This window comes from Eptesicus fuscus, chromosome 6, assembly GCF_027574615.1.
Source record: "Eptesicus fuscus isolate TK198812 chromosome 6, DD_ASM_mEF_20220401, whole genome shotgun sequence".
NCBI classification, from domain to species: Eukaryota; Metazoa; Chordata; class Mammalia; order Chiroptera; family Vespertilionidae; genus Eptesicus; species Eptesicus fuscus.
Window position 1 is genome coordinate 19,139,806 of NC_072478.1, and position 12,942 is coordinate 19,152,747.

Below are 12,942 nucleotides of genomic sequence, written 5' to 3' on the forward strand. Positions count from 1 at the left end.
CTACCTCAGGATGATTGTCCCTTCTGTACCTGCCATCCCATAGATTCTTCTCAGGGCCCTCTTTATGTCTTTGTTCCTGAGACTGTAGATGAAGGGGTTCAGCATGGGTGTGACCACGGCATACATCACTGAGGCTGCTGCGCTTGAGTGAGAGCTTTGGGTAGCAGCAGAGCTGAGATACACTCCTAGGACTGTACCATAAAATAAGGAGACAGCTGAGAGGTGAGATGCACAGGTAGAAAATGCCTTATACTTCCCCTGAGCTGATGGGATTGCACGTATGGAGGACACTATCTTAGAGTAAGAGTAAAGGATCCCAGCGAGGGGACCAGCACCCAGTAGTGCAGTTACAAAGTACATCACTATGTTATTAAGGAAGGTGTCAGAACAGGCAAGTTGGACGACCTGTTTGAGTTCACAAAAATAGTGGGCGATTTCAAAGTGTGTACAGAAGGACAGCTGCAACACCATTACACTTTGTAACAGGGAATTCAGGCCACTAATGATCCAGGACACCAGAACCAGCAGTCCACAGAGCCGGGGGTTCATGATGACCATGTAGTGCAGGGGGTGGCAGATGGCTACAAACCGGTCATAGGCCATCACAGTCAAGAGGATGTCATCCAACACTGCAAAGAGTATGAAAAAATACATCTGTGTGATGCAGCCTTCATAGGTAATGACTTTGCTCTGTGTCTGGATGTTCACCAGCATCTTTGGGATGGTGGTGGAGGTGAAACAGATGTCTACCAAGGACAGGTTGGAGAGGAAGAAGTACATAGGTGTGTGGAGGTGGGAGTCTGAGCTGACGGCCAGGATGATGAGCAGGTTTCCCAACACAGTGATCAGGTACATGGAGAGGAAAAGCCCAAATATGAGGGGCTGCAGTGCTGGTTCCTCTGAAAATCCCAGGAGAAGAAATTCTGAAATTGGAGTATCATTGCCTCGTCTCATGTGGTGTAGGTGACTAGTAGGAAAGAAAAAATAGCATGATCAATTTTTAAACAAATGGCTATTACTAACAGTTGAAATGCTACATTTATTATTTGCAGTAATCAACATCTATTTTTTTCAACATATCATCTCCTTTAAGACACACATCCCAACCCATGACATCTCTGATAAGGAATTTCTGTTCTCCTCAAACCTTTTCCCCTAGGCGGTGATGGATTACACAGGTTTTCGTTTGTTTTTTTTTAAATCTTATTATTGAGAGTATTACAGATGTCCACCTTTTTCAACCCCATTACCCCCTTTACCCAGTTTCCACCCCACTGCTGGCCTTCACCATGCTACCGTCTGTGTGCATAGGTAATGCATATATGCGTACAAGTTCTTTGGTTAATGTCTTCCCTACTCTCCCCCTTCCCTCTGAGACTCCTTAATCTGTTCCATGTTTCCAGGCCTCTGGTTCTATTTTATTCATCAGTTTATTTTGTTCATTAGATTCCTTGTTCTTTTACCTTGATTTTTAGTTTCAATTTTTGATACATATGTTTTCATTGCCATTCTATTGTTCATATTGTTTTTATGATTCAAGGATTTATTAAGTCATACATGCAAAACATACAGTTAACTGCATTAGCAAAAGATCAATGTAAAAACACTCCACAAGTCTGCAAATGTCAACTTAAAAAATGTTGTTCTAGTGGTTGAAAGGTCCAATTTTGTGTTCTTGCCAGTGGGTAAGGTGTACAGAATGTCATTAGCACAAGCACAAGGTCACAACCTCCCACCCAAAGGAGCATGGTTAGGCAGAGCACAGGAAGCGTGACCACACAGGGATGCGGAGGGGCCAGCAGCGGCCAAGGTACAGTGCTGGGATCTGGCAAGACAGTGGTGGTAAGAAGGCTTGTAGTTTAAGAATATCTAAAATACTTAAAAAACTATAGAGATGCAACACGTGATTTTTACACCTAGTTACTAGAAAACTAAGGAAAGCACTTATTAGCTTTGAATGATAGAACGTGAAAACAGGAATGCACTTTACCAATATACCAAAAAATTAATGCATTATCAAGAAAGATTTTATACAAGGAGGCATATTGCTCATTGAGAAGGGGGTCTATAAGAAAAGCACTAAGTTAGCAACTATGGGAATGACCAGTTCCAAGATGAATTAAATGCCCAATTGTGGGAGGGATTACAGGTTTAAGAAAAAGGAAAATCTTAAGAAAACACTTACTGATTAATACCAACTTTCACCATCGACTTCATTTGACAGAAACTAGCTTTTCAAATCTTACCCAGGACACTTTTATTCCGTTTGTTATGCATACAATGTAGTGTAAATTAATCTCCACTTCATATTTTGTCAAATATTATCTTCATCCTTTGATCACATCAAGTGTTCCCCACACTCCACCCCAGTGTGCCCGCCTGAGCAGAATACTTCATCAGAGGAACACGGGAGGAAGTGTTCTGTTCACGATCTCAGCGAAAGCTAACATATGAATTGTTTAAAATCAATTCATATTTATACTACGAAATAAAGACCAATCCAAAGAGTTCAGTTGATGTACAGTACAATGTTAGGTAAGGACATGGGTTGATAAATTATGAAAGGCAACGTTTAGTAAAGAAGGCTGCCTGTGAAACTCATTAGTGAGTGTCTGCCTTCCCTAATGTCAGAGGCTAGTCTTCTGCAAGACAAAGGCCTTTAAACAGTTTAGTGCTTAGTGCTCTTAGCACAACAATGCAACTTCACAAGGAATTTTGGCAACTCTTTTATCTGAGCAAGAAAGGGGCTTTTGAAAAATAAGGCTTCAAGAAAGCTTGTCATTTTAGGGCTAAATTTTAATAGAATGTGAAAGTTTGAATCCTTACACTTATTTGTTTAAATAAAATACAAAAATTACTGATTGGTTCAAAATGGTTTTAGGGAAAAGCTAATCTGTAACAAAAACTTGGCCTTGAGTGCGAAGGCTCCATCATTTTGTGAGCAAAGCATACAAAGGTTCGCAGGGGCCAGGGGGGAAAGGCCCAGACGTTGACAACAGCAGGCATTTTCTCTTCCTCTTCTTGATGGGCAGCGGGCAGAGAATGGCTGGAATAGCTTCGTGGAACACTGTCTAGAGGCCTCGATCTGTGAGCGCTGAGCACTCCAGGTATTTTACAGCATCTCCTTGGCCATGGCTAAGCCCTGTGGGTAGGTGAATAGTGTCAGCTCCTTCTGCTTCAGTTTCTCAATCCTGTCTCTATCATCCCTAAGATCAAGCTTGGTCCCCACCAGGATGATGGGAGTGTTGGGACAATGGTGTCAAACTTCAGGGTACCACTTTGCATGAACATTCTCAAATGATGCAGGACTCATAAGAGAGAAGCAAATTAAGAATACATCTGTCTGTGGATGGGAGATGGGACGTAATCTGTCATAATCTTCTTGTCCAGCAGTATCCCATAAGCCCAGATTCACCGGTTTTCCATCTACCATAACATTGGCAGAATAGTTGTCAAAGACAGTGGGGGTATATTCTCCAGGAAATGCATTGGTAGTATAACTGATCAGTAGGCAAGTTTTGCCTACAGCTCCGTCTCCCACCACCACACAATTGATGGCCTGCATCTGGGCCGCTGGGGGGGTGGCGGGGTGGTGGGGCGGGGGGTAGGGGGGAGCCACGGCGGCGTCGGCCTGGGGATGAGGAGGGAAGCGGTGGGCTTGTTCATATTTTTTATCTTTTTCTCCTCCTCCTCCTCCTCCTGCTTCTCCTCCTTCAAGAATATCCTTCAATATTTCATGTAATATTGGTTTGGTGGTGATGAACTCCTTTAGCTTTTTCTTGTATGTAAACCTCTTTATATGACCTTTAATTCTAAATGGCAGCTGGGCTAGATAGAGTATTCTTGGTTCTAGGTCCTTGATATTCATCATTTTGAATATTTCTTACCTCTCCCTTCTGACCTGCAAGTTTTCTGTTTAGAAATCAGCTGAGAGTCGTATGGGTGCTCCCTTGTAGTTAACTAACTGCTTTTCTCTTACTGCTTTTAAGATTCTCTCCTTGTCTATTTCTAAAAAATATACTTTTATTGATTTCAGAGAGATGGAAGAAGGAGAGAGAGATAGACACATCAATGATGAGAGAGGATCATTGATCGGCTGCCTGCTGCACACCCCTTACTGGGGATTGAGCCCGCCACACAGGAATGTGTCCTTGAGCGGAATTGAACCCCGGGACCCTCCAGTCTCGGGTCGATGCTCTATTCACTGAGCCAAACCAGTTAGGGCTACAGCCTAATAATTGTTAATATCCTCACCTGATGGTGAAGATTGCAGTATCCATCAGCCTATTATGATGGACAGATAATCAATATACTGTACGTAGAGAGCTTGGTGCACTTCCTTCTTGTTGGTAAATGAATGGTTACCACTGTGATGGGATGAGGCTAATTATTTGCTTGTACTTCTCAAATGTCTTTATTGCTTCCCAACACCTAGGTCTCCAATCCACAGACATATTTCAGTTCCCTGTCATCTTCCCCTCCTAACTGGTGGACACCCCTCTAGCCAAATGCACATATTGACTCAGAGAGAACTTTAATGCTGATCATTGAACTCTCTGATAAAATTCCTCCCCTAGTCATACCTCACTGGAGATAGAAGCCAAAATTCCATAGTTTCAAAAGGGAGGCTCAAGTGTCTGTGAACTTTCCGTCAGCTCCACCCTCACAGAGCCCTGGCCTCCCTCACACTGGTCTCCTACACATTGAGCTTGACTCCAGCTTCACCTGACACCACAGCCTCGGGACTCAGAGCCTTTATGGGGTGCTTTTCTCTGCTTGGGGTCTCCCCACTGGTCTTTTTGGAATTTTTTAAGCCCTTTCAATCCTCCAAACTCGAACTCCTCTTTCAGAGAGACTGGATCCTCTCCTTCATGAAGCTTTTCTTTTTCTAACATTAGCACAGGAAAATGTCACTTTCTCATGCTCTTAATCTAAGTGTTAGGGCACCCATGTTGAGACATTTATTTAATCCCATGTCTTTGTTCCTTGGTAGACTGTGAGTACCTGAGGCATATAGCATGTTATACAAACTCATTCCCCCCTCCAGATTTAGTTTAGTGTGGCTGAATAAACATGTATTCCATGACAGGATTCTATGAAGTTGGGTGTGGAGGACAAGCTTGAGGAGTGCCCTCCATATTCTGAGATCAGGAGCCATTAGGGTGCCAGATTACAGTTGTAAGAATGAAATAGATTGGAATCAAGGAGGCACAAAAGGAAGTAATAGAGTGTGTCATACACAGTGAGGGTACATACATAATCATTTCATGGTTCCCTTTGTTCTCTTGTGTGTGTGTGTGTGTGTGTGTGTGTGTGTGTGTGTGCGCGCGCACGCAACAACACTGGGTTACAATGTAAAAGGCATGTCTTCTTTTGGGAAACAGTGAAACAAATCTGGAATTTCACACAATAAATGTATGGACAGCTTAAAAGTCCATTTCCTGATAATGAAGGAAAAATAACAGTGAAAAGCCCATCAGAGAGCCAGGTGAAGAGAGAATAAGGAGCCAGCGTGGGACTCCAGGGACCACATCCTGACTGGTACTTCACTGCTTCAGAAGCGTCATCACAGCATCCTCCCCAGCCTCTGATCTAATTGTGATTCCTGCACCTATGCCATGTTTATTAGATCACCCTGGTGTTTATATGGCTCAATAGCATCTTTCCTTTGCAATTTTTGGCTTTGAGTTTTAATCTCTTTTGTGACACAAATGATGGGTAGGCACTAATCCTGGTTCTGTTCCTTGTCTATCTACAAATTATCCCGAACATTCTTTATAAAATCCTGCTTATTCCACAACTCTTGATCCCCTTTCTTCACATATTTACCCCTGAGAATTCGATATTATAGCACACTTATTTCATTATACTGGGCCTTCTTTGCAGAATATGAGGTCAAATGAGCAGGGAGCTCACTGGCTTTGTTCATTTATGTAGTTTTATAAATGTGTGCTTTTATATGGAAAAAATGTTAAGGTATGGAATATTCATAATATAAAAATGGCAGGGAAAATAAACATGGTTGAATATTGTGTATTCAAATATTGGCATTAATAAAATTGGAAGAAAATTGTAAAACAAAAGAAAAGCCAAACACCCCCCCCTCCATCACACCCCACAGAACTTTAATCACATCAATATAAGCCTCCAATTCCAGATATATGGGCAAGGGTGTGGAAATAAAAATACAAAAATATACTTTTAAAAGGCAGTCGTGTAAGCAGTGTCTACAGTTATAATTTCTACCTATATAAACATAACTAGATTATGCTTAGAAAATGGATAGAAAAGATCATTAATTAAATGCAAAAGAATGTTTTTGCCAAGGTGAAAGATGCAGAACTATTTATGTTTAAAAATAATGGGCGAAGACACAATATGACAGACTGATGGAATTGACCACACAAAATTAATACATTTTCATCCATTCCCCTAAATCCATCTATACATATATAAAGGAATTCAATGCCAAACAGCAATGACTTTAGAAGAAAACTAATTTAGCATACTAAATGTATTAACTATATATTCACCTACCTAGCAAGCAGATATGGCAGTCTCTCAGCTCTGAGCTGGCCTGGTTAGGCTCTCAGGTTACCTCAGGGAGAAATTCTGGGATGCATTCTTTGAATCTTCCCACAGCATCTGCTGCACTCTCAGACTCACCTGGTTGGGGTTTCTGAAAGGAAGGGCTCCTTGTAGAAGTCTGAATTGCTCCTTGGATGGTTAATGTGGGAGACTGAAGCTCTGTTCTCAGACAAAAGAGCAGGAAGGAGTCAGGCAATAGTCTCAGAGTCATACTTGAGACTCCAAAAGAAGTAAATATGTTCTGTTCCAGCCTAACGCTGCACAGGTTGCGAGTCTGCTGCAGAGGAGATATCATTCCTTCTTTATCTGCTCAGTAGATGCTGTTGGCATTGTTGCTCACATCTCTGAGCACCTGGTTTCCCTGTGGGACACGCTGGTCTGAACAGAATGGAAAATGTTCCTGCCCATTCTTTGTTCCCAAGGGACCAGGTTAGATGTTAAGTGAATCTTGTTTTTGTTACTCCTTCTCCATGACTCTCTTGAGGTCTCATCTCCCAGTACCTTACCCAACTTTGAATTACGTTTTCTCAAAGGTCCAAGACTGAGGAAACTGGCTTGGGTAGGAACCTTGGATATTCAAAGCACTGACTTGTTGTGGGACATAAGACATGATACGTCCAGAGAACTGCAATTTCTCTCTTTAACAAGGGAGAGGACTGTGTGACTTTGATGTAAGGTCATACTCCTTGGCTTCATGACACATTTATCCAATCAATGAGAAATTTCATACTTGTATCAGAAGATAAGAGCTGCTATTTAGTCCCACATTGTAAGACCTTTGTTAATTTGAAGCCATAGTTATATAACTTATGCCATATCGTCTGTTTTTAGTATCTTACAGGCTTTGTTTGATTTAAATTTTAGAAAAGTCCATTCTATGAACTTCATTCTCCATTGCTGGAATGGGGCTGGAAGGAGTTTAGTCATCTACCCAAAGTTATAATTGGAATAAGGAATAGGTGTTGATGGGAATTCTGTCTGCACACTTCAACTTTTCCTTTCCTTTAAAAAAATATGTTTTTACTAGAGGCCCGGTGCATGAAAATTCATGCACACAAGGGGTCGGTCCCTCAGCCCAGCCTGCGCCCTCTCACAGTCTGGGACCCTTGGGGGATGTCCACCTGTTGGCTTAGGCCTGTTCCCTGGGAACAGATGATCTAAAAGGAATAATCATATCCATGGGTAAGGATTTTAAAAAAGGTAATGGTAGCATGAAAATTCACTGACGACGGGGCTGAGGGGACTGGGTGTTCTCATCTTGTGGCTGTGGGTGCCGCCGTCTTGTGAGGGCATGATGGTGAATTAGCATATTGCATTTTTATTATTTATACTAGGGACCTGTTGCAGAAATATTTCCTGTAAGACTTCTGGCGGGCTTCCCTCCCGCCCCCCACCTCTCCCGCTGCGGCGGGCAGGGCGGGGCGGGCCGAACGGGCGGGGCGCCTCCCGCCCGTCCCACCCACCCAACCCAGCCCACCTTGCCCCGCACTCCCAACCCTCTGCGCCCGCTGACGCAGCTGCCTCTGTGGCCGTGCGCTGCCGCTGCCTCTGATCACCCCGACCTGCCACCTGCGCGCCCCACCTGCCCACACGCCCCACGACGAGCCACCTGCCTCGCCACGCCCCGCCCGCAGCCACCACCGCCTCCAAGACCACCTCGGCCTCCCACACTGCCCGCCACGCCCCGCCTGCCGCCTCCACTGTGCGCCCTGCCCACCGCTGCCGCCGCCACCACTGTGGCCGCGTTGCCGCTGCTCACACTGCCCGCCACCGCCTCAGAGGCAACCCTGGCCGTGTGCTCCACAGCTGCGCCGCCGCCCACCCGCGCAGCCGCCATGCTTTCTGCTTTCTTCACTCCTCCCTCCCTCAGCATATGCAAATTAACCGCCATCTTGTTCACTCTGATTGGCTTGGGCATAGGAAGGTATGGTCAATTAGCATATTACTGTTTTATTAGATAGGATAGGATTGATTTGAGAGAGGTAGGAAAGGAGAGGGAGAGAGAAACATTGATATGGGAGAGAAACTGGCTAATAAAATTATGCAGGTTTCAAGTGTACAAGTCTATAATACATCCTCTGTATTTTGTATTGTGTGCTCACCACAGAAAATAAGTCTCCTCTTGTCACCATATAGCTGATCTTCTTTCTCTCTTCTACCTGCCCCCAAGCCCTTTCCCTCTAGTAATCACCATACTGTTGTCTTTGTCTATGGGTTTTTGTTTGATTTTTTGTCATTTTTATTGCTTTCAGTTTTATATCTCACATGTAAGTGAAATCATATAGCTTTCTAATTTCTTAAAATATAGCTATAAATATTTTTGTTAATAATAGCTGGAATGGCATGACAACTGAGATAAATATCAATCTGGTGATTATAAACAACCATCTATCACAAGACCACCAGGAGGTGTGGTCCCTGACAATCTTTGGCCCTTTGTCTTGTCAATCATTAACATGCTTGTTATACTATAAAAAAATCACCTAATGAGTCTGTTAGTGGAGAATAATCTGCGCAAAATTTCTGGGTTGTCTCTTCCACTCCAACCCAATCTTCTGTAAATAAATTACCTTATAGTAAATTTTGTTATATCCTACAGAATTGCCTGCTTTGTTTCTTCATCTTAAGATAATTTCACCTTATGGTGGCCGTTACATCTTTGCCCTACCATCTGGCAACCACCTTGTATACATGGTCCATCATTGACTGAAATGACACAGAGGATGCGATAAATGCTGTGTTTAGTTAATTAATAAATTTATATTTTAAATTTCTTTATTGATTAAGGTGTCACATATATGTCCTCATCCCCCCATTCCCATCCCACACCCATCCCCACGGATGCCCCCACCCCCTGTTGTCCTTAACCATTGGTTAGGCTCGTATGCATGCACACAAGTCCTTTGGTTGATCTCTCCCCCCTACCCCCACCCTCCTGTACCCTCCCTCTGAGGCCCGAGAGTCCGATTGATGCCTCCTTGTTTCTGGGTCTGTTCTTGTTCATCAGTCTATGTTGTTCATCATTTCCCCTAGATGAGCGAGACCATGTGTTACTAGAAATATACCCACAAGAACCGAATGTGAGACGAGCAATAATAGTTACGCTGACAGGCAAATGAATCAGTCTGTAGTGAGTTTCTTTCTGGACCAACAGTTCTTTTGAGACCCAATTTCAATGTCTACCAGTTCCTTATGTGTACATGTCAGCATTGACTTTTCAGTTCTTGATGGTGGACAAATGGTGGTAATGCAGATCCGACTCCCTCTGGTTTGGTCTCGCCCGGACCCAGGGGCGCGGCCTCACCTGGACTCAGGGGCACGCGGCCTCACCCGGACGCAGGGGTGCGCAGCCTCACCCGGACCTGGGACCCAGCCTCACCCGGACCCAGGGGCGCGTGGCCTCACCCAGACCTGGGACCCAGTGGGGCCTTGTCTTCCCGATCCCAATTCCTTTCGGTCAATTCCCTCTCAGCAATTTCTTCGGCCATTTTCTCAAAGTTCCAGGGCGGCTGCCACGAAATTCTTTGGGCGGCGGGCTCGGCGAGGCTCTGGTGCGCCTGGTGCACAGAGGCAGGCTGGTCTGAGGTTGCTGCGACAGCGCTCGGGTCTGCAGTGGCGGCAGGTCGCTGGACGTGCACACCTGGCCGCTTCCGTGGTGCAGAGATTCTTGAATGACTTGGATGTCAGCAAGCGCGGAGTCTCCCACCCCATGTGCCCCAGGGGTTCGTCTGTCCATGCTTGGCAGCGAGCGGAGTCATCCCCTCAGCCGCAGACCGCAGCGGGAACTGCGCCGAGCACGTTCCAGGCCGCCATTATGTCGCCAGAGCCGTAGTTCTTAAAGTGTGATCTTTGGCTCACCGGCATCAGCATCATCCCGCGTCCCCCTCTCTTTTATTCTAGTTGTGGAGCATCCGCTCAGCCAGCCCTCCGGTGGTTCTGGATGGTGTCTGCTGTTTTCCAGTTGTAGTTTCAAAATTGTTGTGGTAGGCAACAATTAGGCGTCTGCCCTATGCCACCATCTTGGTCCTCCAGAAGATTCTTAAGTAAAATTATAAATGTGGTTCTGAACACTGTGTCGTCCATTAGTTTACTTTCCTCCATCCCTTCTATTTGTGACCTGCTTTGGTGTCTCCACATTTTGGCTGCCTCCCTATGTTGATGGAGTGGCTTTGTGTGGTCAGTGACCTATAGGGGCAGGTACCCCCCTTTGTGGGCTGAGTGCAAAGTCTTGGTGTTGTTAAGCCTTGATTGCTGTTGGTACACTGGGAGGATTTGAACTCCAGTCCAATTGGTTGTGAGGATCAGCTGTGTCTACACCGGGAGACAGCCTTATTCAACTAGAGTTGCAAAATTGTAAAATCCTCTGTGCTCAGCTTGGATGGGGTAGAATTTCAGGGTGGAGCCTACAGCCTTGGCTTTCCATCAGCCCTGCCCTATGAGGTTCCTGGGTCTCAGTGTCCCTCTGTACTCCTTGCAAACACCTCTGAGAGAAAAGCGCCCTGGAGTTTCGCCTGCTGCCAAACAGTCTAGTCTCTCCCCCAATGAATTTGGATTCCCAGATTCTCTCCCGGAACTGGGTTTCAGTGTAGTCAGAACTGGGGCTCAGCGCAGTCTGGGGCTTTTGTCTCCTTCCCACTAGGGCAATTCAGTGGCACAGTCAACAGACCATCCTCTGCACGCATTCCCGTGCACGCCTCTGGTGCTCTCCCTTTCGCCGCTCCTCTGCGTTTCCGCCTTACAGCCCAGATTCCCCCAGTATGAGCCTGGCTTTCCAGGGTCTTGCCCAGAACTGGGGTTCAGTGCAGTTGGAACTGGGGTTCAGCATGGTCCTGAGCTTTTGTCTCCTTCCCGCTAGGGCAATTCAGTGGCACAGGCAACAGTCCGTCCTCTGCGCATATTCATGTGCGAGCCTCCGGAGCTCTGCCTTTCACCGTTCCTCTGTGTTTCCGCCTTACAGCCCAGATTCCCCCAGTATGAGCCTGGCTTCCCAGGGTCTCGCCCGGAACTGGGGTTCAGTGCAGTCGGAGCTGGGGTTCAGCGCTATCTGGAGCTTTTATCTCCTTCCTGCTAGAGAACGCTGGCCAGGCACTGAGCAGCCCCATCCTCTCCGGCTCCGTCCTCCTCGCATGCGCACGCACCCATGTTTCCGCGCATGTCTCCATACCTCAGGCTTTTACGGCTCCTCTGATTTTCCTTGTGGTTTTCTCTTTCCTTCTAGTTGTGGGCATTTCAGTCAGCCAGCTTTCCTGTGGTTCTGGATGATGTTCGTTTTGACTTTTAGTTGTATTTTTGAAATTGTTGTGCCAGGCTGCAGGTTAGGTGTTTAACCTATGCTGCCATCTTGTTTTTTTTCCTTGTTTTTTCCTCGTTTTTTTCTTTCTTTCTTTTTTAACAACAATCCCTTTAGCATTTCTTGAATTGCTGGCTTGGCAGTGATAAACTACCTTAGGCTTTTTTTTTTTTTTTGTCTGTGAAGTTCCTGATTTCCCCTTCAACTTTGAAGGGGATATAGTATTCCCCTTGCTGGATATAGTATTCTTGGACTCAGTCCCCTGCCCTGAATCACTTCGTATACTTCCTTCTATTCCTTTCTAGCCTGATGTGTTTCTGTTGAGAAATCATTTGAAAATCTAATGGGAGATCCCTTGTAGGTAACTCTCTGTTTCTCTCTTGCAGTCTTTAAGTTTCTCTCTTTGTCATTAAAGTTTGCCATTGTAATTATGATGTGTCTTGGTGTGCTTTTGGGTTCATTTTGATGGGACTCTCTGTGCCTTGTGACTTTCTTCTTCCCCAAATTAAGGAAGTTTTCTGACATTATTTCTTCAAGTAAGTGTTTTAACCCTTGCTCTTCTTCTTGTCATTCTCTCATCCCTATTATACATATGTTGCTTCATTTCATGTTGTCCCAAAGATCCCTTCAGCTCTCCTCCTGCCTTTTAATTTTTTTCTTCAGTTGCAGTTCAGATTGTATATGTTTTACTGCCTTGTCTTCTAATTCATTTATTCGGTCCTCCACTTATTTTAGTCTACTGTTGAGACCTTCCACAGTGGTTTTTATTGTAGTTTTATCACTCTTTATTTCCTCTTGATTCATACATTAGTTGTTGATTTTCTCATCCATCCAGTTTATGAACTGTATGACACTTATTCTCAATTCTTTTTCTGAAAAATTGCATGCTTCCGTTTCATTTAGTTTCTTTTCTGGAGATTCATCCTTTTCTTTCCTTTGAGGTTTTTTTCTTTGTCTCCCCATTTTTGCTCTCACTGAAAGATGTAGGTGTTGAGTCACACTGGACCTGTGACTGCAGCAGCGGCCTTGGTGGTAGGTCACAGGGTCACCAGCCCATGGTCGAT

General features: G+C 44.9%; 1 protein-coding gene and 1 pseudogene across 1 annotated transcript; both read right to left on the minus strand.

The window, feature by feature from the left end:
• Nucleotides 1-954, minus strand: LOC103300960 (olfactory receptor 7A10-like). Its single transcript, XM_054716835.1, has one exon. The coding sequence runs from the start codon at nt 952-954 to the stop codon at nt 1-3; it is 954 nt and encodes a 317-aa protein (XP_054572810.1).
• A 1,976-nt stretch (nt 955-2,930) lies between these two features.
• On the minus strand, nt 2,931-3,574 carry LOC103300918 (ras-related C3 botulinum toxin substrate 1-like; annotated as a pseudogene).
• Between the last annotated feature and the right edge of the window lie 9,368 nt (nt 3,575-12,942).

Excerpts from the sequence above, each read along its gene's own strand:
- LOC103300960 (XM_054716835.1), bottom strand. The coding sequence starts at position 954 with ATGAGACGAGGCAATGATACTCCAATTTCAGAATTTCTTCTCCTGGGA.